Raw genomic sequence first — 23,681 nt, forward strand, 5'->3', positions numbered from 1 at the left:
GCACGTAGGATAGAATTTAGGTGCAGAGCACGAGCACAGTAGGAAATTCTACGTAAAATTCAATACGATCGAAGGAACGTATGCATGAAATATCTACGATTACGTAAATACGCGTCGGTTTACGAAGAAGATGCATATTTCACTGCGGCATAACTGGAGTAAGTATGTGCATTTAACATTCTTTCTTCAAATATTTTTAAATTCGCGATTTTTTATAATATAATGAAGTTATTTCAAAATGTTATTTTTTATTTACATCTATATATATTTTTTTATATATATTCTCTATATATATTTTTCTATTTATTTACATCTATCTATATTTTTTACATTTTTATTTTTTCTATCAATTTAAAAAATATAAAAAAATTATTTGTGCATGTCTGCTTTATGATATTATTAAAGAAAACATTAAAATAAATATAACAAAAATATAGAAAAAAAAATTTTTTAAATAAAATTACTAAAATAATAAAAAATAGGTACAATCAATTATATGTTATAAAAATAATAACTATAATAATTGATTGTTACGGCAATTTTGTAAAGTGTTTTTTTTTTATAAATAATGTATTTATTCAATTATTAAAGATTAAGAAAAAAATTTGCTGAAAAAGATTTTCTTTTAATAACAGATTATTTTTTATTCTATTATATAAAATAATAAACTTGTTTTATAATCATGTGCATAAATCGTAATCACCAATAGTATTCATAATCTAGTTTTATCTTGATTTTATCAAATACATAAGTATATAAATAATGTATCATGATATATTTAAACATAGAAATCGATAATATTGGCATTTTCATCGTTCAGGATTGGCTCTCAGTGTTTAATAATCCTTATTTATATACGAATTCAATAGCGTCTATTTTTGCCACTAACTACATATCATTACTTCTAACAGACTTAAAATGTAGTAAGCTAAATAATTAATTCTCTCACTTTTTAATATTACGATGTCTTCGAAAAGAAGAAAGATATATCTAATTTATAATATCTATCAATTGTTAAAGTTAAATTACTTTTTTCTAACAAAAATAATTTATTTCCTTTTTATTAAATGATGTTATAAAAGGTATTTTACTTTTTTAAATGTTACTACAATATTAACAAAGATAAAAATTTAAATTGGAATTTAAATTGAATATTTCTAATAATATCTAATATTGAGTATATTTAATTAAAAATATTTTTGTAATTAAACAGCTTGAGGGATTTTTATGAGAGTTAATAGATTTTTAATAATGATTTGATAATAGATTCAAAAATTATACGTTCCACATTAAGAACATCACAACATTTTCTTCTTACATAATGCATGTGTATCAAAGTATTTAATAATTACACATTAAATAGGAAAAGTAAAAATTATTTTATTTTTTAATTTATATATACATATATTCAATGCCATTATTTGTCAAAAAAAGTATAATAAAGAAAATATAATTAATATATTGAATAAAAGCGTCCTATAATAATTATTCATATTCGTTATAATTCTTCTATTGTCACAATTCTTCTATATATTGTAAATAATAAACGTATTAATCAATTGCAAGTCCTTTACAATTTATATAGGTCTGAATAACGGAAAAATGGTAAGATTTAAGTTCCTGTTTTAATTCCATATGTTGAGATGTGCTAGTTGGTAATGGGAGAATGAATACGTATCCACTAGTACTTGTCATCTTACAACCACATAAATATTTTTGTGCAATTGCGGAAATTAAATTTATGTTTTGATTTGTCAAGCCTAATGCCTTCAGTAAACTTTGATTTTTATTGATGGAACTCTGAAAGCGCATGTTAAGATAATGAAAATTTACAAAGAATGACTTCATACAGTCTTGAAAAAAAAAGGCATACACACAAGCAACATGTATAACATAAAAAAACCAAAAAAATTTAATATAAAACCTACCAATAGGTTTTCATAGTAATCATCTACTTCTGCAAATTGAATATTCCTCTCAATATTGTTTTCACGCTGATTTACATATACCTCGCAAATAGCAAGCAATATAGTAAATAGTTGTGGAAACATACTTTCAATACTAATCACAATGAAATCTGTACATGGACATAAATGATGCATCTCTTCCATTTGCACAGTTTTCTTTTCCTGATTAATATTCGTGTCAATTAACAAAATATGCATAGGCGGTACTGAATCCATTATGCATACAGGAGAATCCTTTCCTCCCAACAATATTATTGCGCCATGTATAGATCCATAAATATTAGACTTGCACTGACCATTGTAAATTATTTTTTCGCAGTTCCAAGCGTAATAGTCGATTTTCTGGAAATCATCGTCATTAAATTTGCGAACAATTCCCTTCTGCAGAAGTGACCAACGAAAAAAGCACGCCGCAAGACACGTGACAAATGTTGCTGAACTGCCTAGACCCTTTCCCATCTCCAAATCCGATGATATTTTCACGTTAATAGTTGCTGTCATTTCAATATTTTCTTTGTAAGTAACAAAAACGAACAGATATAAGAATGCTCTTAAGGATAAATGCTGTGCCTTTATGTTTCCGAGATCGTAAATGCCGTTGTTAATATTTAATGATCCAAGGAAACGGTTTATGTTATTAATTAATGTATAATGAAATCCTTTATTAACATTTTGCATACGAAAGCAACGAAAGTGTTTGAAAAGTGCATATAAAGATATATTCAAAGATAATTTCAAATCCGTAAATGCTAATTTGATATACCCTTTATTTACTTTTCGAGGTAACGAAGAGAATTCAAGATTGATACGCTCTTTCAACGCAGCTATTATGGAAGGTCTCTCATGTCCCAATATGGGATGTCCGTATAAGCATATGGTCCCTGGTGCAGATATTTTGAATTTGTACAAATCCTTCATTTTAAAAAAAAATTCTTATTACTTGGACAATTGACGTAATATCAAATGCTAATCCGCAGAAATTCAGACTTGCTCTTCAAAAATAATTCTCTTGTCTGTTGAATCACATGATCTGTTGCAGCTTATATATTTATTACTTTTGTAATAAATAAATTATAACAAATAAAACACTGACTGCACAAAGGTAACTAATTCCTAACTCACTCGTTATCAAAAATAATCTCCATCTATATCCTCTATATTAAGGAAGTTTTGAATTAATTTCTTGGTTATCTCAAATTTCTGATATAGACAGCATAAAATTTGTTCTATAAACAAACAAATAGAGAACAATTTTATAAATGTTTAATTGGAAAAAGAAAGCTGAACGGTTGACCCATCGTTAATCAATATGAGTGCCCAAATAAAATATATTTGTATATTTATAATCTGAGAATTAAAAATATGTTACCTGCAACGTGACAATATGAATTTTCTTGAAACAAATTGACGAAGGTGATTAAAATATTAGATATATACTATTAGAAATTTGGCAAATTAGAAATTTTTGTCATCTTCTTTCTGTCATATTCCGCAGACGATAAAAACGTTATTTCCACAAAAATATCTAAAGGAAACTAACAATTTGTTCGTAGAACTTCAAAGACTTTCAAATAAACAATACTAAAATGACTCATATATAAAATAAGAAGATATATAAACATATATACATTAAATTATTATTTTTGTAATATTTTATCTCTTTTCCAAGGATAAACAAATTTGATATTATTATTCATTGTAATCACGTATTCATGTATAATCTACAACTTTCAATTTTTGCAATATATTTAAAATATTTTTAAATCTATTTAATTCAAGTAAAGATATTATATGGATGATTTTTAATCAATATAATCGAGAATTATCTCAAAATTATAAAATATATTTGATATGTGAAAAATATATAAAAATTTAAATTTATTAACGGAACTATATAAACGAAAAGTACTTTATATCTACATTAATTATTAGGTATTTATCGAAGAAAACGTTTGTATTCATTATGTATTAATTTTTAGGTAATAAAATTTAAACTATATTTTTTTAATATATATTTTTATATGTTGTAATATGTTTCTACAATATATCTTTAATAAATCTATTCTTGTGACTAAATAAACTTGTCAAGTCTTTTATAAATTATAATATATTTGTAATAATAATTTGTCGTGATAATAACTATAAAATTATTTTTTTAAAAAAAGGTAAAAAGGGGTGTCAAGTATAGTGGACGGTTGAAAAAAAAAAAGGATAAATCAGGCCGACAAGAGTCAATGCAGGATCTAGCGACATTGAGTCTGATGATCCACTGGGTATAAGATTAATAATGACATCTCACGACAGACATTGCAGTCGTACTGAAGAACGATAATGACGACGTTTCTTAAAAAAGTAAAAATTTCCAAATCGGACTTTGCGTAGCAAGCCCTATCTCCGCTCATAGGGCGCTTAGCAGGAAAATAAAAATATTAATATTAATATTACATAAAAAAAATATTAATATTAATAAATAAATTTCATTATGCAAGTCGAACTCAAGCTATCGATCAAGCTTACTTAGAACTTAATCGGTTTAATCTGTTATTGAGATCCGATAATTTCGGATGCTCGCATCTCGCAGACTCGCGTAAAGTCACACGGTAGTGTTCTCAGTTGATACATGACTTGACACCCGAGACACTATCGTGTCTTCTGATAACATTAATGAAAATATTTTATAAAACGTATGTTTTTTATCACGAAATGCTTTGTAGCTATTCTATATATAGATAGATATTCTATATATAGATATTTTATATATAGATTCTATATATAGATTCTACATACAGATTTTGTACTTTCGATGTAACATCCTATCTTTGTAAAGTACATATGTAAAGTCCGTCCGTATGTAAAGGACGACGCTGCTTAATACAGCCGACAGTGGATTACGCACGAAAGCGCATCGCGCGATGGCGTCGAGTGCACTAAAGAACAATGCAAACCGTTGATGGGAAAGAATGAGAGATGAAATTCATAAATATTCACTGCCTAAATACTTGTCGATTAATCAAACGCAGCAAAATGCAGATACGCCCAGCACGGGTTCGGTGTGCGGTTGCCGCAATTGTCTCGCTTCTCTAATTGCTAGTATATTATGATGGAACTCTCGCGTTCCGTAAAATATGAACAAAATCGAACGACGAAAAATAAAGGTCTGCTAAATGCCGCAATTCCGTACGAATAAAATATTTCTATTATTTACGAGCAAATTGCTTTTAACATATATATTCGATAACAATATTTCAAACAGTATTTCTTTGAATTTTCTTAAATATTGATAAATCTTTATTAATCATTATAAATAATACAAAATATTATTAAATAGTAAAATAAGTTAAACTAGATTCTAATGTATTTTTTTTGTGGTTTTTGCATCTTTTTTTTTACAATTTAAATAAATTAATTTTTATTAAGACAGAAAAATATCGATGGATTTCACTTCAAATAAATTTTGGAGGTAAATTCTTGTTTCAGACGAATGTATATGTATTTCAGGAAAAAGTGCATTCACGCAAAACAGCATTGTTGAACTTTTTGCATGAAACTTTGGAACACGGGGTCACCAAACACACGATCGGCAGATAAATGTTAGTCCGTAAAATATTTAGTAAGCCGTCGTAAATTGTGCAAAGAGATTTCTCTCTCATGCCGGCAAATGCTAGTTTCTTTGGAGTTTGGTTGGAGTTTATACTTAGCTGAGTGGTGCAGCTATTTGCAAACTGTGCATACTGAAAGTAAAACGGCTTTTAAATTCAAATATTAAACTTCCGATCGAGATACAAAGCACCTTAAAAGGTGGCGGTATTACAATAATATTATATGATACTAAATCTTCATTTTTTTCTGCATTATTTTATTAAACAAAGATATTGAGTTCTTTGAATGTTTTGCTATCGATCTTTTTTTCCAATGCTTTCGCTCGTTTTTGCAATATTTTTTTACATTTTAAATGTTTGTATAGAAACAAAATATTTATTAACTTACAAACTTATATTACAAACTTTTACTTTTTTTATTAACAGTTATATTAAAAGAATATTAGACATCACAAATGCATTGTCTAATTTTTAATGTAATATATAAAAATCAAATATGCAAATTAATCTCGTAGTCACGATAATCTAACATTGTTTAAAACATTCTTAAGCTGTTAAAACATCCCTGTGCTGACAATTACTCTGCGTAGTCCGAAATGAACAAAACGAGAAAATCAATCAATATCGCAAAAAAGAGTCAATTCGACTATCAATTTAACACATTTTTTTAAATGGGCAAAAAAATATTTTCAAAAAATGAAATATCTCTGCGAATGACAAATATTATAAAATTGGCGATAAAATTATTATTAGCCTGATTGGCCGTTTCAATCAATGAGATTAATACATGAATAATAATATAACTATTCGATATTGTCAAGCGAGTCACTTTTAATGAGGTTTATTAGCATTAAAAGTAAAACACTCAATCGCAAAGTATAATTATGAAAAATTGGTATACATTTTGTATTTTGTGACGGAATTAATTTGATAATGCAATTCGTATTAATTACGCTAATTTGCGTTAATCCATGTTAAATGTTGCTGAAGATAGTTTAAATAAAATATCTAATTATCGACTTTCGTGTGCTTTTTTTATTTATAATTGTACATTTATGTTAAAAAAAATAACATACATATACTTACTCTAGAATCTGAAATTAATTTAACAGAATCTTGGTCTTATTAATTAATCAAGTTACCTGTTATATAAAGACTTGCTTATCATATTAATTTCAAGTTTAATTTTTATTAAATTTTAAATGTTGAACATTATTGATTATAACATAATGTACTTTGTATTTATTAAAAATTTTTTTAAAAAAACGATAAAAGTTGTTAAATGAATGGAAAAAGTTGTGAAAATTTAAGTAATTACAGATAAAGGGAAATGGTAGCAATTCTGCGTACAGATATTTATAACAGATTGAAAATGTCGAAAGAGCTGTATGTTTATGGTAATATTGCACATTATTGATTCGGATTTAATTATACATGCAAAATACAAGCAAGCATTTTTTATACGCTTGTAAATCGCTGTTTCATTCACTATGCATAGCAATATAATAGTAACTTACACATGAAACTAATCTCGAATTTATTATAAGACTTTATTGCTTGGTTTTATCAATTTTTTTTTAGAAATTCTTTGATTTTTCTTAATATTTAATTTTGAAATTAATTTTTTCATTAAAATTCTATTCTATTTATTTCTTAAAATAAAACTTATTTAAAAAATTAAGAATTTTATCTGTTGCTACATGAGCATTAGCTACAATAACTACATGAAATTTAATTCAGAAAGAAATACATTATTGTTGTATATATGTATGTGATAAAAATTTATCATTTGCAGTGTCTTAATTTTATTGTTATAAAAATTATATTATTATACAGAAACCAAAATGCAAGTAAGTGCCACAACCAAGCACGAGAAAGAACGAGTAGGAAACAAAACGCACGCGGCAGTCAAATATAAAAGAATTTTGACTGCATTTCAGACAAAAAATAAAGAGCAATGGTTGCGGGCCATGAGATCGCGTAGTAGCATTATATCGAGTTCATTTGAATTCCGGATGTGTCACGTTGAATATAAAAAAAGCCGAAATTAAATCTGGCACATTCGATGCACCAGGTCGCCCGCATCTCCGCTGTATTATTCCGCAATTCCGCTCCAGTCGAATCATCCCCTGTCTCTCTCTCTTTCTCTCTCTCTCTCTCTCTCTCTCTCTCTCTCTCTCTCTCTCTCTCTCTCTCTCTCTCTCTCTCTCTCTCTTTCTCTGTCTCTTTTTCTTCTTCTCACGACCCTTCACCCCTCATGGACGAGAATGGCGGATTTATGGTGGCCGCCTAAGAGCGAAATAAAAGCGAACCTCTCTGCCACCATATATTCGGCCACTCATGATTCTCATTCTAACGTTTACCGCGTACACTTTGACTTGCGAAAACTTGCAATTTTTTTAAATGGTTGTAAAATCGATCCTGGCAAAAGCAAGAATCTAAGAGATTTTTATTAAGTCATTATAATTCTTTATTTCTTGGAAGTATAAAACTTGGAAGTATAAATCTTGGAAGTATTTATTTTACCTAAGTAAGAATTTGTAAGTTTCTTAGTTTTATTACAATTTAATTTTTTCTTATTCTTTTAGAGCTTAACAAATTAATTCAAACAAATTGGCTTAAAACTGTTATAATTACTAAATGATTGACTTATAAACTCTTTTAACTAAAATTTAATTATTCAAAGATAAAATAAAACAGACAACACAATTTATTTTTGGACAATAACTAATGATTCGTATTTTATTGAAAAGAAATGAAAGTAGCGCGGATAATAATAACAAAATTCACAAAACTGTATTTTAAATAATTACTAATTCCTCTCTCTCTCTCTCTCTCTCTCTCTCTCTCTCTCTCTCTCTTCTTTCTTTTTCCTTAAAAATACAAATTTTCTAAATTTTTAAGTAGCAACAATACTTTACTATTATATGATTGCAAATAGAAAATTGTAAATTGTGTGATCAATTTATTATTACTTAAGAAAACAAAATTTAATGATAAAATAAATTTTAATGTCTAATTCTTGTTTAAGTTCTTTATTGTAGCTTTTATGATTCTATCATGGTTCTATCAAACCTAAGATGTTTTTACAAAATCATCTTTTAATTTACTTTTGCGCAAATTAGATTTGATTGTAATTGCGTGTGCGTACACACAACAGATAACTTTTCAATTTTTGCTGTTATTTCTTCTTTTGTTTCTTATTTCGTATGTTTTATTTCGCCAATCTTATTTCGTCAAATCTTAACGTCATACAGTGGTATCTGGGATATAAAGTGATATATATCTATTTTAACGCGCATCGTTAAAACATGTTACAGTGCGAGCCATACGAGCGCGTTTAACGTCAAATCGGGAAATCGACTTCAACGAGAGGATGTGAAAATTTTATGTGAAAACGAAACGGAATCACGAGCGAGTCTCGCGATCCTTCGCACCGTGATTTGAAGTTTTCGTACGAGATAAAGTGCCGATCGATATGTCCTAGTCGTAGAAGGATTTACGTTCGCAAGGCATCCATAAAATTGACACTCTCATAGAATACTTCTAATCGAAGTATTTAAGATGGAATCCTCGCTATTATTTCATGCATCGCTTCCATTCACAATCCACTTCCATTCACAATCAAGAATGAAATTTCTGTAGAAAAATAAACCATTAATTACATATTATGTTAAAAACATTCGCATTCTGAACATAATTGAATTTCCGCAAAGGATTAAATTCTTTGAGAAAAATTAATTATTAATATAGGCCGTCAGCTCTCGTTAGACTCCTTAATTATAAAATAATCCTTCGTGATTTTACGTCGGACTGGACTTACCGGACACTTTATTGAAGCTGAAGGTGAAGATTTTAATGAAAATTTAATGGAAAGTTTAGATACAAAGATTATTTAATATCGAAAAATGTTTGCACATTAAAAAAATTTTATTGAATTTGTATTTGTGAGATTTTTTTTTTTAATAAAAATACATTTGGTATTTTAATGTAACATTATGTATGTATATCCTATTGATACTTCAGATTTTGAATTAAAACTTTATTATTATTGTTAATTATTTTTATTATTATTATTTGATATATAAAAATTTATGAAAAAATAGGAATGAAATATAGTGTGCAGATTATAGTGTTCAGAATATAGTGTGCAGATTCGAGTCGTTTCAGTGAAACTATGAAATTCAATGGAGGAGACACAATATGAAAATATATATTCAGCATCTTTGCTATCGATGAAAAGATGCAAAAATATTGTTTTTTATTCCCTGTATATAGTCTGTATATATCATCTGCAAAAGCGGCATTTTTATCGTGCAAAGCGCTCTCGTATGAAATCGGCGGTGTATGTGCAAATAAGTTGTCCAGTTATCCTATTAGTTTGCCAAAGAGCTTTTTATTTTTTTTTTATATTTGCATTTGAATATCATGAATTTCTATAAAAGGAAAAAAATCTTCTTCAACTCGTTTAACTTTAAATTATGAATTTTTATTATCAGTATTTTAAAAATAAAGATACAAAGAAAATAATGCAAAGAAAAATACTTTTATTACACTATTTTCTTTCCTATTTTCTTTCCTATTTATAATAAAATTAATGTTTGTTTAATTTATAATTTTATTACAAATTTATAATATTTATAATATTATTTGACATTAAAATTTATTTTATAAAAAGGAATTACTTATTAACTATTTTATACATTTTAATATCACATTTTCGCATAATTTACACTATTATATTTCTCTGTATACGTGTCCACCAGTCTACCCTGTTAAAAAGCTCATTGCACTGCGGACGAGCAACGAAAATGTTTCGGTCGACAGAATGCGAGTATAATAATTGATGTCTTTATTAATACAATAACATCTGCATAAAAGGCTTGTCGTAAATTTCCGTAATAATTCGAAACTTAGTTATGAATAGAAAAAAAAACCTTGCTTCTGTATAGAACAATTTCGATATTTTGCTTATTTAGCATATAGTTCTTTAATTACTTATATTTATCTAATAAGAAACAATATTATCTCAAAATTAATAAAAATTTACGCATATAATAGAACAATTAATAATTATATTGCTTTTACATAAATTATATAATAATTTTATATATTTTGAATGTTAAGAGTATTTTTGTATTTCAGAAGTATTTAAATACATGTAATAAAATGTTATTTATTTTACAGCAGTAAAAACAGCAGTTATATATAGTTATATATTTTTTTAATAATTTATTAATTTATATTAATAAATTTTAATAATCAAATTTAGTTGCCAATGATATTCACATTTATATTGAAAAACATGTGATGTATTTCTATACTGTATCTTTATTAAATTCTCTATCTTTCGAATAAATTAATTTTATAAATAAACCAAGATATATCGTTAACATGTTATAATAAATCTCTACATTATAAATCTTTATTATTGTTACTCAACTATGCTTTGTGACTGGTTTTAAAGTATACTCATCGATCAGATAACGAATGATGTTAATACTTAACACTCGAACGTCGCGAAAGAGATTTGTCAACTTGCAATCGATACCTGTCGATCGATCGTACATCGTGTGATTCCGTCGCGGCTGAATTAATTATACCATCGATCACTCTGTATTCTTTTCCCTGGCGAGCACGAAACGCTCGTATATCATATTGCGTCATCGCTATGAAAGAGAACAGGACCTGGATCTGTGATGAAACACAGTGTGCGTATAGAGAGAGATTGTGAGATCGCGTCTATTTTCTTTTTTTCTTTTTTCGAAATATGATATAATATTGGATAATGGAGATAACGGATTTGTGTTCCATGACAACAAAGTGAGAATCAAAAGTCAAAGATGACAATCACTGAATTACACCGAATGACATCCAATTCGAGAAATAAACTAAATATTGGCCTTCAATTTTTATTAATACGTATGATTTATCAATCACTAAAATAACTAGTTAATTGCATAGTCATTTATGATTAAAATAATATCATCCCAAATTATTTTCTATTTAAAATATAGTTAATCAAAGTTTATTATTAAGGAATTATAATACAATTTCTTTGAATACAGAAAAAAAGAAAATTAATTTTATAAGAATCTAGCTTTTTGAGAAAAAATATAAAACATTTTTCAACATTTGCAAAATTAAGGGTTACGATTATTGAAAACTAATTAAAGTTTAATGCACAATATCAATGTTCCTTAAGTGTATGTAAAAATAGCATTAAAATTTTTTATAAATATGTGTTTTGTAATATGGTTAATATTATGATTTAGTAAAGTATATAAGCATATAAATATATAAAGTATATTAACTTTGTATGAAAAAGTGTAGTGACAATAACCTTAAAAAAAGAGTAATTGGCTCTCATAAATTATACAGCAATATTATTTGCAATTATATAATTTTTCACATCATATGCTATAAGTAATGAAGAGTAAGTTTAGCTTGTGAATAACAATTATACTATAAGCAACATCAGAAGATTAGTCTGGAAACTTTGTTAAGTTTCGAACATCCAACTTCGCTAATAGTCGTTGAAGTATGGACGCGGTAAGTAATTAGCGATTCGCTAAAAAATGTGATCGCGGATATAATCAGATGATTAATCATTACTTCTTCAAAAACAACTTTTACACTACTTACTCGAGTGATTTATATGTCACATTTAATATCGTAATCGAAATCGGAAAAGAAGAAGAAGATTGATGATGGATATTTCAAATTGACATTTCGAAAAATTGATGAAACGATGTTAAATTGCTCGACGTGATTCGGCCGCGCATGAATATAATATGTCACGTAATTCGTGAATATATTTTTAATATTCGCAATGTATGTCATTTGTTCGAGAAATTCGCGACATCTCTTTGCGAATAAGCCTGGACAAGGGTTAACGAACTCATGGTATAATTTATAAATTTTTCAAGTGCATTTACGAAGGATGACATCATCAGCTAGCAAGTAAAAAGATGAAATGGATGAGTCGTGCATAATTTGTAAATTTTGCGAGATCGTCAGAGATCATAAAAAGTTTCACTGTTTGCATTTCAAGAACAAGCAGATACCTTCAGCGAAAATAATGTAGCGTTTTTACGTTCCTATGTTTTACATGAGCAATTTTTTATTAAATGCCAATTCAATGTACTGTCATTATTTTTCCTATAAGATAAGAGATATTGTATTGATAGAATAAATTCTTTAATTATAAAAATTATATAAATAATTATAAAAAAATATATAATAAATTTAAAAATCTTAAATCTTACATATATAATACAACATTCTTATATATTACAACGAATCGATTATTTTATTTGTACATATTCTTCTGAGACGTATTTATTTTAAGGTACAATAAGTGTTCTACCGTTCTAGTGTACTCTTGGAAAATTCGCTCACCATTATTTTTAAGTAGTTCGCTCGCAATGTTTCCACCTTTGTAACTTTTCCAACTTACAATTTTTCAAGCGCTGCCGTTCTCTTTTTCGCCAAACCAGATTTCGAGAGGGAACCTTTGACGGTTCGATTTCGGAAATCGATTTCGATCGAAGCGAATACACGTGGAGTGTGCAAACGAGCTGTCTGAAAATAGTTGGCGATGAGTTAAACTCGTGAAGGAAAAAAAGTATGAACTCAGAACTTCAATTCGGTTATGCATGCCGAAGTTCTCCGGCGGGGCAATTTCCAAAATTTATTCACGGTAGACGAATCATTCCAAGCCCCAGCATAGAATTAATATATTCCGCTTATATGTATATAATGTACTATATAATTTGTCACTTTATTCGAAGATTTTATCAATATTTCTATAATATTTGTCCAAAATTTGTTGATCTGAAAAGTATTTGTGATTTTATTTTATTTGTGTATTTTATACATTAATATTTTAATTAAATCAACATATTTTACAAACAAATGATGAAACTGTGTGTGTGTGTGTGTGTGTGTGTGTGTGTGTGTGTGTGTGAGAGATAAAAAAACTATACTACAAAAATCACATCAAAAATATTTTAGTAAGATATTTTAATTAAAATATTAAAAAGTAGAAGAGAATATCACGCAGTAAAATTTTTAAACAAGAAAATTTAGTTTTAAATTTACATCTAACAATTTATGTAATTAAAAGGAGAAAAATAAATTTTTGGAGCGCTTTATAAAATTTATAGAAAGCATAATTATAGCGCTCTATGCTATAATTATAAAACTATATTCGGACATCTTGATATCAAACGTTATATTTCGAAACAGTATGTAATCACGCTGAATTTTCATTTGCATTTGCATTTACCTTTTGCCTTCAGTTTCTACTACTTGCACGATAAGCATGTGTTCGTCGGTGGACCGCCGAAATTGCCGCTATCGGATTAGAAAACGTGTCTGGAATCAAAAGATAAGATGTGTAAAGCTATTCAGTGGCTAAATCGAAGAAGTGAAGTTTCCGGTGAGGAGCCAGTCTTGCAAAATTAGTACGCTTCGCTCATAAGGGCATCGACATGTTCCGTAAGCATTTTACGCCTTGCGCAGCTCTTATCTTCCTCCTCCGTCTTTCTTAGCCAGAGCTGCATACCACTATCACCTTGTTCTATCCCTATCAGCACGTCTAATCCAATTCAGGATTTCTTCGTTGTCATCCAGCGTGAATCTCGTCGATGGTTGAACGAACATGATTGCGCACGACGACTTATCGTCGTTGAATTAGGGTGAGCGTGTCTCGAATTTGGAAACGGAGCATTGTAAACCTGGGAAGAGAAGTGAAATGAGATCGGTGGTAGACGCAATTTCAGCTTGACGACAGATGGAGAGGAGAGAGCAACGATAGGATCGAAAAGCCATGTTCCATTCATGCAAGTACAATTTCCTCTTTCGCCTCCTCGCCGCGCTTCTTCGTTTCAAATTGAGGAAGGCATTCTTATTCTTTCTCGCTCAGTGCGTTTCGCCGCATCGCCTTCTTAAAACGAGTATCTCGATCGACTAAAATATCACATGTGACACGTCCAAATAGGAAAACGAAATGCGAACGAATGACAACGTAATTCCGCGATGGCAATGTGAAAGAGACTGTGAAAATAGCTGAACGATCCGTGAAAAAGCGCCGGTAAAATATGAATCACGAAAGAGATAATTGTTTTAAACCGATACAGCTTATTTGTATTAATCTCGTCTACATCTGATCTTTTATTTATTTGATGCATTTGTGTAATTATTTTTCATAATATTACATTTAAGAATGTTTAATGTAATAAAATACTAATATTTAATTTAATATTTAATAATAAACATTTGGATTTGTTGTTGGTATTAATTAATTCAACATAAACGTTTAACATTTTTTTCATATGATAAATAATCGAAAAATAACGTTGATTTTATAAAATGACCTACTTTTCAAACTTTGTGTAATGGAGATGTAATTTTTCCCCACTTAGAAATATCCTTTCTCGTTTTTCTTTTTAACGGGTCCTCGCAAACTTGCAATCTACCTCGTACGAGTATCTCACCACGTATTCTCGTTTTTCAAAGTTTAGCGCGATGCGCTCAAAAGTTTTTATGGCATTAAGTATACATTTTTTCTCGTGAACTAAAAAATTATTTCTTTATCTGAGATAACAATATATATTCATAATTATTTTTAAGGAAAAAAGTTCTTACGGTGTATGTTGATATTGTGTATGCTGAGATTGTTTTATAAAAATTATAGATATAATTATAGATATAAAGGATATCATAAGCCAATTATAAAATCGTATTTTTACTCCCGACTGCTGCCAACCGAAGGTTGGCAAAAAATGGAGGGAATATGCGTTTCATCGAAGTCAAACCTTTGTTATCTTAGTTCTCAGTAACTATAATACAGTTTGATATTGACACCCGAAGAATTGTGGTCTGATAGAAAACTAGATGTAAAATTTTTGCAAATTTTTGATTCAGATGCTAAATAAGAATACAGATGTCTCAAAATCTTAGATACAAAAGGCATTGAAGCGGTGGTATTTAACAGAGTCATAAAGCTTACAGACTTTGGGAAAGAGATACGAAAATTGTTTTTAAAAGTAGAAATGTCCGAATAAACGAAGAAAATATTCTTAAAGAGAAAGAGTTTGTCGTTTTTTCAATGTTATCAAGTAAAGATGTAACTAATGAAGATTTAGAAAACGAAAATTCGGACAATAGTAAAGCATTAGAAAAGATGTCTTTTTGTAGATAATGAATGTAGATAATGAAAACGCAGAAACAGAACCGGAAGATGATTTGCCAGCAAACTTATCGGAACCGCTAACTATAGGAACTCGAGGGCGCGAAAGACCCAAAATGGTTCGTCCCCAACTGGGAAACCAGAACGCCCGAAAAAGCAGTATCATGAAGCTAGAATCGTTTATCAGTTTATTCATTGAAAATCCGACTTCATTAGAAGAAGCAATAAATAGTAAAGATAAAGAAAAATGGTTAAACGCGATGAATAATGAGATTAACTTCTTGAACGAATGAAAAACTTGGATTTTAGTGGACGAAAGAATGCATGTGATATTTTCTAGAATGCATATGATATCTCCTAGAATGCATGTGTTATCTTGTAAATGAGTATTTAACATAAAGAGGAATCATAATGGCGAAATAGATATAAAGCGAGATTAGTTAGGCGTTGGTTGCGAATGGCGTAACGGGATCTCGACTATGATGAGATCTACTCACCCGTCGCTAGAATAGGGACCATACACTTAATGCTTGCTTTAAGTGTAGAGGAGAATCTACATATACATCAGATGGATGTAGTAACTGCCTATATCCAAGATGATTTATTTAATCTATATGACGCAACCTCCGTTGTTTCAGAAAAAGTCAGGGAGTCAGAAAGTCTGCAGACTTTTGCGTCCCATTTACGGTTTGAAACAATCCGGGCATGAGTGGAGTCGTAAACTGCGCAAAAAATTGAACGAAATTGTCTTGCAAAATTCAAAAATAGAGCCATGCATTTTGCATGGAAAGATAGACAATACGAAGCTGATTATTATCGTTTATGTAGATGACTTATTAATATTTTTAAAGGCTTTAGATAGCATTACAAAAATAAAGAAAGAATTGAGTCAGAGTTTTAAAATGAAAGATTTTGATTCTGTTAACGAAATTCTAGGATTAAAGATCGAGAAAAATTCTTATACTAACACGATAAAGATCTCGCAAAAAAAGTGTGTGAAAGAAATTTTAGAAAAACTTTCTATAATAAAATATAAGCCAAGTTCGACACTTCCTAATTCCTGAAACTAAATTCACATGTGAAGATAAAGAAGTGACATATGGTGAGTTGACACCCGTGCCGTATCACAAACAAGTGGGTAATCTGTTTTATCTATTTAGACCAGACATAGCGTTCGCAACTATAGTATTAAGTCGTTTCAATGCAAATTTGAAAACGGAACATTGACAAGCTGCAAAACATGTATTGCGCTATTTGAAACACACTCAAAATCTAGGTATAAGTTGTAATCTAGGTATAAATTGTAAAAACCCGTGAGAGTTTTAAAGCATTTACAGACGCCGATTGGGGCGGTGACACTGATAGTCGAAAATCGCATTCAGGAAATACATTAATTCTTGCGGGAGGACCAATTACATAGTCATCAAAGCGTTAAAAATCAGTCGCTTTATCTACAATGGAATACATGGCACTATCCGATGTTGGAAGTGTTAGTATGAAAGAAGTAGTATATATTAGAAAATTAATCGAAGAAATAGGTTTTTCATTTTATATTAAGGAAGCTACAACTATATTCTGCGATAATCAAAATGCAATTGCCCTATGTAAAAGAAAAATGGTAAATCAAAGAGATAAGCACGTTGACATCCGTTTTCATTTTTTAAGAGAAGCACAAGAACAAATGTTAACCACCTACTATCCAATCAGAGAAAAATGTTGCCGACGTGATTACTAAACCCTTAGTAAAAGACAAGCATATGGAATGCGTGCAAATGTTAAACATGGATTGTAAAAGACATACGTTAATGTACTATTTAGGAAATTGAAATGTAATTTTTTTTTCTTTCGTCTCACTCTCATATGTAATTGTTTATTATCATTTTTTGATTGAATGTGTGTTGATAAAGGAAGTGTGAGGAAATCAACTCACAATACGCATGCGTATTGATAACCGATCACTCTAGGGAAATAATTGTTATACTGAAGGCGCACGTGTGAGGTTTTTCTTTATTCTTTGTCTTCTTATGGTTGTCCGTTTTTATATTGGCACCTCGTCTCGTACTGGCTTGTGATCCAGTTGAAGTAAAGTGCTCAACTATAGTGAGTTTGAACACTAGAGTAGTCGTCTCATTCTTATCCCCCGCCCAACAATTTCTTTTAACTTAAATTTTTAATTTTATTTTTAATTTTATTTTTTTTAATTTCATTAACTTTAATTTCGTTAGGCCTATCCTTTTTATTTTTCATTTTTTAATAATCCTAATTCTTTTATTTTATGTTTTAATTTGTTAGATTGACTTTTGGCAGCAGTTGGGGAATCTTTTTTTTTTTAAACATTTCTTCATTTAATTGTTTTTTACATTTTTTAACTTCTTTTTTTATTTTAAACTTTTTTATTTTATATTATTTTATATTTTACATGTTTTTCATATCTTTTAAATTTAAACTTAAATTTATAATTTTTTAATTTTACTTTCAATTCTTTTTTAGACTCACAAATACACTACATTTGTGTAGATAAAGAACAACATGTTATGTATTGATGACAAATTTATAAAAGGTTTTTAACAAAATGTTGAGCAACAAAAATGTTTCAGCGATAGACACAGTAAGTAACTACATTCTTAATGGTTTCTTAAAATTAGGTTCTACATTTAGTATAATAAGGAAAGTGTCAATTTTTATAAACGTTTGTGGTTTTTTATGCTTTTGATTATTTACAAGAATTCTTTATTCGATCGTAGTATATAAACGTTTAGTGTTTAGTGTTTAGTTTTTAGTCTTTATATCTATTCTAGTCTTTATATTTATTATATATCATTAAAACATGAACATATGTCGTTATATTTCCAAATTTTTATATTATTTTAGTTCATATTATTGCAAAACATTGACTATAATAATAACGTTAAATAATTTAACATAAGAGATTACAAAATAATAACAATTTATTGAATGTCAACAATTTCATATCAAAGCTAAAAGTAAATTATAAACTACTGCTTATGACAATGCATTTTTTCTTTGGGATGTAAGTAATTGTAATATATAATATACATGTATAATATTTTATTAAAAAATATAATGTTAAAAATAAGTTTAAAATATGAATTACTTAATTACGTTTCCAATATAAAAAAAAATCTATACTATAAATGTAGCTTAGATATTATAATAGGATAAATAGAAATTAGAATTTAATTTTTCAGAATTAGAATTTAAAAATTAGAATTTAAAAATTAGAATTTAATTTTACCATTGAAAATTTACACTATTAAATATATTCTTTTAATTTAATTATAATTATTCTTTTTACTTTAATTGCAAATCCTACTCTACCATTTCTATACGTCTATGGAAAGCAACTTGGTATTTTACAATTAATTATAAGTAACATATTTGCCATTTTACCTCTACTATATCTTATTGTTTTATATTTTATATCATTACAGAACATTAATAATTTATCATATTTGTGCAAAAGGTTACAAAATAATAAGATACAGAACTTATCAACATTCCATTTCCAAATGATGAAAATAAATTATAAACTGTTGCCTATAAAAGCGCATTATTTTTTTTTTATGGCATGTAAGTAAGTGATGATAATGATAATATAGAACATCTTATTAAAAAAAATCTAATTTTAAAGATAAATATAGATATAACTAATTCAGTTTCACATTTCCATTATAAAAATATATATATCACAAATTTAGTTTAAAAGTATGTATCAGGCAATAATTTAAATAGATGTTACAATTAAATTATAATCAGTTATTATTGAATTACATTATTAAACATAATATATTACAATAAAATGATAGTTATTCTTCTATTTTAGCTGGAGGACCTACTATCCCATTTCTACAAGTTTATGGAAAACAACTTGGTATTTCACCATTAATTATCGGTAGTATATTTGCTGTATTGCCTTTGCTATATCTGATAGCAAAACCAATATTTGGTTTTATCATAGACTATTCTCAAGCATGGAAGAAAACTTTTATAGTAATGTTGATCATAATACATAGTTGTTATATCGGAATATTTTTTTTACCAGCATTGCCAGGTGCAATAATGCCAGATCATTTTGAAAATGTTTCGTATGCACTTTTATCACATTGTAATAAGGAACACGTAAGTCTTTATCTTTTTGCAATTCAGTATATTTTTGATAAAATGTTAATTTTAAAATGTCTGTAATATATATATTATTTTGTATAAAAATCAATTTATATAAATTCATGAATTAATTTTTATATATATTTTGTATTTATAAAATCATACATTTTGTAAAATGTTATACATTAAATTATATTAAATGTTATATATTAAATTAAAGTATAGCTTTAATAAATGTGTGTATTATGTGTATTATGTTACTGTATGTGTATTATATTACTAATATTACTGAATTTAGCTATTCTAAAAGTATGTGTAACAATACATTTTGAATGATATTAAATTACTAGTACTTTTGCAAAAGTTTTTCAATTAAAAAAAAATTAATTATTCATTTTTCATTTAAGCATGCATCGGAAATCGTATTGTGTAACGGTACAAAAGATACCAATTGTGATTGGATATGCGAAAATAAAAATTTTTCCACACGATTATCCTTTTATGCAACGGAAAGAAAAACAATTATGTCATTAGATACCGCATGTTTAATAAGTGTGAACGATGCATTATTCCATCAAGAAAATATAACAACAAATTATAATTGCAACGTTACTTGTGACAATTTTGAAGATGATCACTGTTTGTATACATCTATCATATTTTGGAGTTTTACCCTTTTAATATCTCTTGGCAATATTTGTATGCACTTTTGCGCGCTCACAAACGATGGAATTTGCCTTGCCATATTAGGTATGTGATTTAAACATAAATACATATTACAGCTGAGTAAAATATGAAAATTTACATTATATATAATGAGCTTAACTACTAACTATATTAATTAACTTTACACAATTTTGTGCAATAATATCATGTAAAAAATAGAATACTTTTTTTTAACAAAGTCTTTCTTTTCAGGACAAAATGAACAGTTAAAGTATGGTATGCAACGACTATGGGGTACAATAGGTTACGGTCTAACAGCATGTATAAGTGGATACGTGATAAACTTATGGCCACAGGAGGAGACTTACAAAACTTACACTTTTGTATCTCTTTTTGTAATTATATTGGCTTCTATCGACTTGGTCTGCTGTGGTAAATTGAAAGTAAGTGTTTTATGCATTACAAAAATAGACTTGACAGCATATAGTTTTGTTCTTTTTATTCTAAATTTTCATTTTTAATTTTATTCTAAATTTATATATTTTCTATATTTTCATTAAATTATATGTTTTGACAATAGGCATCATTAGAACCAGGATTATCAACCACTATGAAGAATGCATTTGCGCTATTGAAATTCAAATTTATCATCATATTTCTATGCTTTACTGCATTTATCGGTATACTTCATGGCGTCACGATAAATTTTTTGTTTTGGTACATTTTTTATCTCAATGGGTGAAATTATATTTTTGCTTATTTATTATTAGAATGTAAGAAGTTAATGTAAGAAATTATTATAATTAATTGAACTTAGCATTTATTATATTTGATCAGGTATCTAGAAGATCTTGCTAATGCGACTGGTTATACAGACAAAATCAAATTGATAGAAGGTTTAATCGTGGGAGTTCAGAATTGCGGTGAAATATTATGCTTCTTTCTATCTGGTAACATTGATTATTTTTTTTATTTCACTTTTATATATATATATATATATCACGTTTTATACAAGTAGAAACGTTTTTTTGTAATAAATTATAATATTATGAGATTTTTCCTTTTAGGTAAAATGCTGGAAAAGTTTGGATATGGTTACACTTTTGCATTTTGTTTTATATGCTACGCCCTCCGGCTTGGATTAATATCTTTAGCTTCGATGCCATGGTGGATACTTCCCATAGAATTTTTCATGAATGGATTATCATTTTCAATAGGTTTAGCAACAATAGTAGCGTATGCAAATAGTATAACACCACCCGGTGCAACAGTTACTGTCCAAGGAGTTGTTCAAGGCATGTATGATGGTTTAGGTAAGATTCTTTTACAGTTATACATTTATCACAAGATATATTTTCAAAAAGAAAAAGACTTTATACATGCAAATAACTTGTAATACATACCTTTGTTATTAATCAGTTACGATGATTATGAAATATTGCAATACTTCTTATTTTAGGACATTCAATTGGTAGTTTATTAGGAGGTATCTTTTATAAGAAATTTGGTGGTACAATAACTTTAAGAATATTTTCAATATTCGCCGCGCTTTCTGCATTAACTTATCTTATTCTTCATATATTGTATTTAAAGAATAAAACAGGTAAGGAATAAAATAATATGTAGGAAATAATTTTGCTTCTAAACATATATCTTTTGAGAATATAAAAAAAAAATAAGGGATCTCCTTTTTATTCTAGAAAGTAATGTTGAATGGAAAAAACCTGATGATGCATTGAAACATTGTGTTGCAGCAAATATATGATTTATATCTTACTATTTTCGAAATTTTGCTGTATCCATTATTCTATTTAGAAAATATAACAATTATAAACATGATTCGAGATTGCTCGAAGAATCAAATATATCAATAACAAAAATGTTTACATATAATCTTTCTTGTAATTGTAAATTTTTTGTAAAAAAATAATAAAATAATAAAAAAATATAATATATTATATTTTATATATTAAAACAGAACGCAATGTAAAGTATATTAAATTTGTTTGAACAAATGTATGTGAAAGAATAGTATTTTTGAAATATTATTGAAATATTCTCAATTCTTACAATTACGTTATTTTAGTTTCTAAATATAAAGATATTATTATTATGAAACTATTCCTTCTTTGTATCGACGATTTAAACTCACAAATGCACACATTTATATAGATAATAAAAGATAACAACATATTATGTATTAATAAATATATTATGTATAAATTCTAATTAATACTTTAACGAATTTTTAACAAAGTAAAAAATAGTTGAATAGCGCGACCGCAATTTATTCATGATTCATTTATGACTTTGCTCTGACTATTGCGACTGCTTGTATTAGATTGCTCATTAAATGCACGCGAATTTCACATTGCGAGCTACATATATGCAATTCGCAAACGGGTGAAAAAAATATACGCAAACGATATTAAACAAACATCGGAGATCTCACAGAATCAACCCGCCATTGAGAAATAAAAATTTATTGTTATAGTCCTCAGTATTTTCCTATCTACCCATTCTTCCAACTGTCATAAAAACAAATCAATGTTTCTCGAAGAGTCGAATATATTATACGTCGATAGCGAAAATGTATCTATAATATATGTATCTATCTTTCTTGTAAATAACAAAAAAATAATAAATTATATTTATTTTATATATTAAAGCAGAAAAATGCAATTTAAAATCTAAACTTGTTAGAACAAATATACGTAAAAAATATTGAAATTGAAAAGAATATTGAAAATATTATTGATATATTTTTATGGTTAAATTATTTTTAATTTTTAAGATAAGAATATTATTATGATAGTTTTCCTTCTATATGTATCGACGATACATTAAATATTAAAAAAAAAGACTTTTTTTACTCACAAATGCACTATATTTGTGTAAATAATAAAGAACAATATATTATATATTGAAATCTTTAAAAGGTTTTTAAGCAGCAAAAATGTTAAACAGTTCCAGCGATAGACATAGTAAGTAATTACATTGACGCATTCTTAATGGTTTCTTAAAATTAGGTTCTAAATTTAAGGAAAGTGTCAATTTTGTGAGCGTGTGTGGATTATTATGCTTTTGATTATTTATAAGAACTTTTTATTCGATTGTAGTAAATAAACA

General features: G+C 27.7%; 2 protein-coding genes across 5 annotated transcripts; one reads left to right on the top strand and one right to left on the bottom strand.

The window, feature by feature from the left end:
• Positions 1-1,360: 1,360 nt before the first annotated feature.
• Positions 1,361-3,430, bottom strand: LOC105432258 (mevalonate kinase-like). Of its 3 annotated transcripts, none has more exons than XM_011646978.2 (4): positions 3,337-3,430; positions 3,090-3,193; positions 1,929-2,879; positions 1,361-1,800 (listed from the first exon to the last, which is right to left on the bottom strand). In XM_011646978.2, exons 3-4 carry the CDS (start codon positions 2,643-2,645, stop codon positions 1,552-1,554), a joined length of 966 nt encoding a protein of 321 aa, XP_011645280.2. In that variant the 5' UTR covers positions 2,646-2,879; positions 3,090-3,193; positions 3,337-3,430; the 3' UTR covers positions 1,361-1,551. The 3 variants fall into 3 exon arrangements, with proteins under 3 accessions (XP_011645280.2, XP_088933916.1, XP_088933915.1); XM_089077790.1 differs by having other exon boundaries at positions 1,929-2,461; positions 2,742-3,193; XM_089077789.1 differs by having other exon boundaries at positions 1,929-3,193.
• A 13,380-nt stretch (positions 3,431-16,810) lies between these two features.
• Positions 16,811-23,260, top strand: LOC105432320 (major facilitator superfamily domain-containing protein 6-like). 2 transcript variants are annotated; one of them, XM_089077810.1, is made up of 10 exons: positions 16,811-19,352; positions 19,606-19,674; positions 19,825-19,901; positions 20,294-20,636; positions 20,805-20,995; positions 21,133-21,269; positions 21,390-21,502; positions 21,620-21,865; positions 22,012-22,155; positions 22,253-23,260. In XM_089077810.1, exons 1-10 carry the CDS (start codon positions 19,292-19,294, stop codon positions 22,315-22,317), a joined length of 1,446 nt encoding a protein of 481 aa, XP_088933936.1. In that variant the 5' UTR covers positions 16,811-19,291; the 3' UTR covers positions 22,318-23,260. The 2 variants fall into 2 exon arrangements, with proteins under 2 accessions (XP_088933936.1, XP_088933935.1); XM_089077809.1 differs by having other exon boundaries at positions 16,814-19,352; positions 19,606-19,901.
• The last annotated feature ends 421 nt before the right edge of the window (positions 23,261-23,681 follow it).

Source organism: Pogonomyrmex barbatus, unplaced genomic scaffold (assembly GCF_055798465.1).
Source record: "Pogonomyrmex barbatus isolate J1 unplaced genomic scaffold, ASM5579846v1 scaffold20, whole genome shotgun sequence".
Classification (NCBI taxonomy): Eukaryota; Metazoa; Arthropoda; class Insecta; order Hymenoptera; family Formicidae; genus Pogonomyrmex; species Pogonomyrmex barbatus.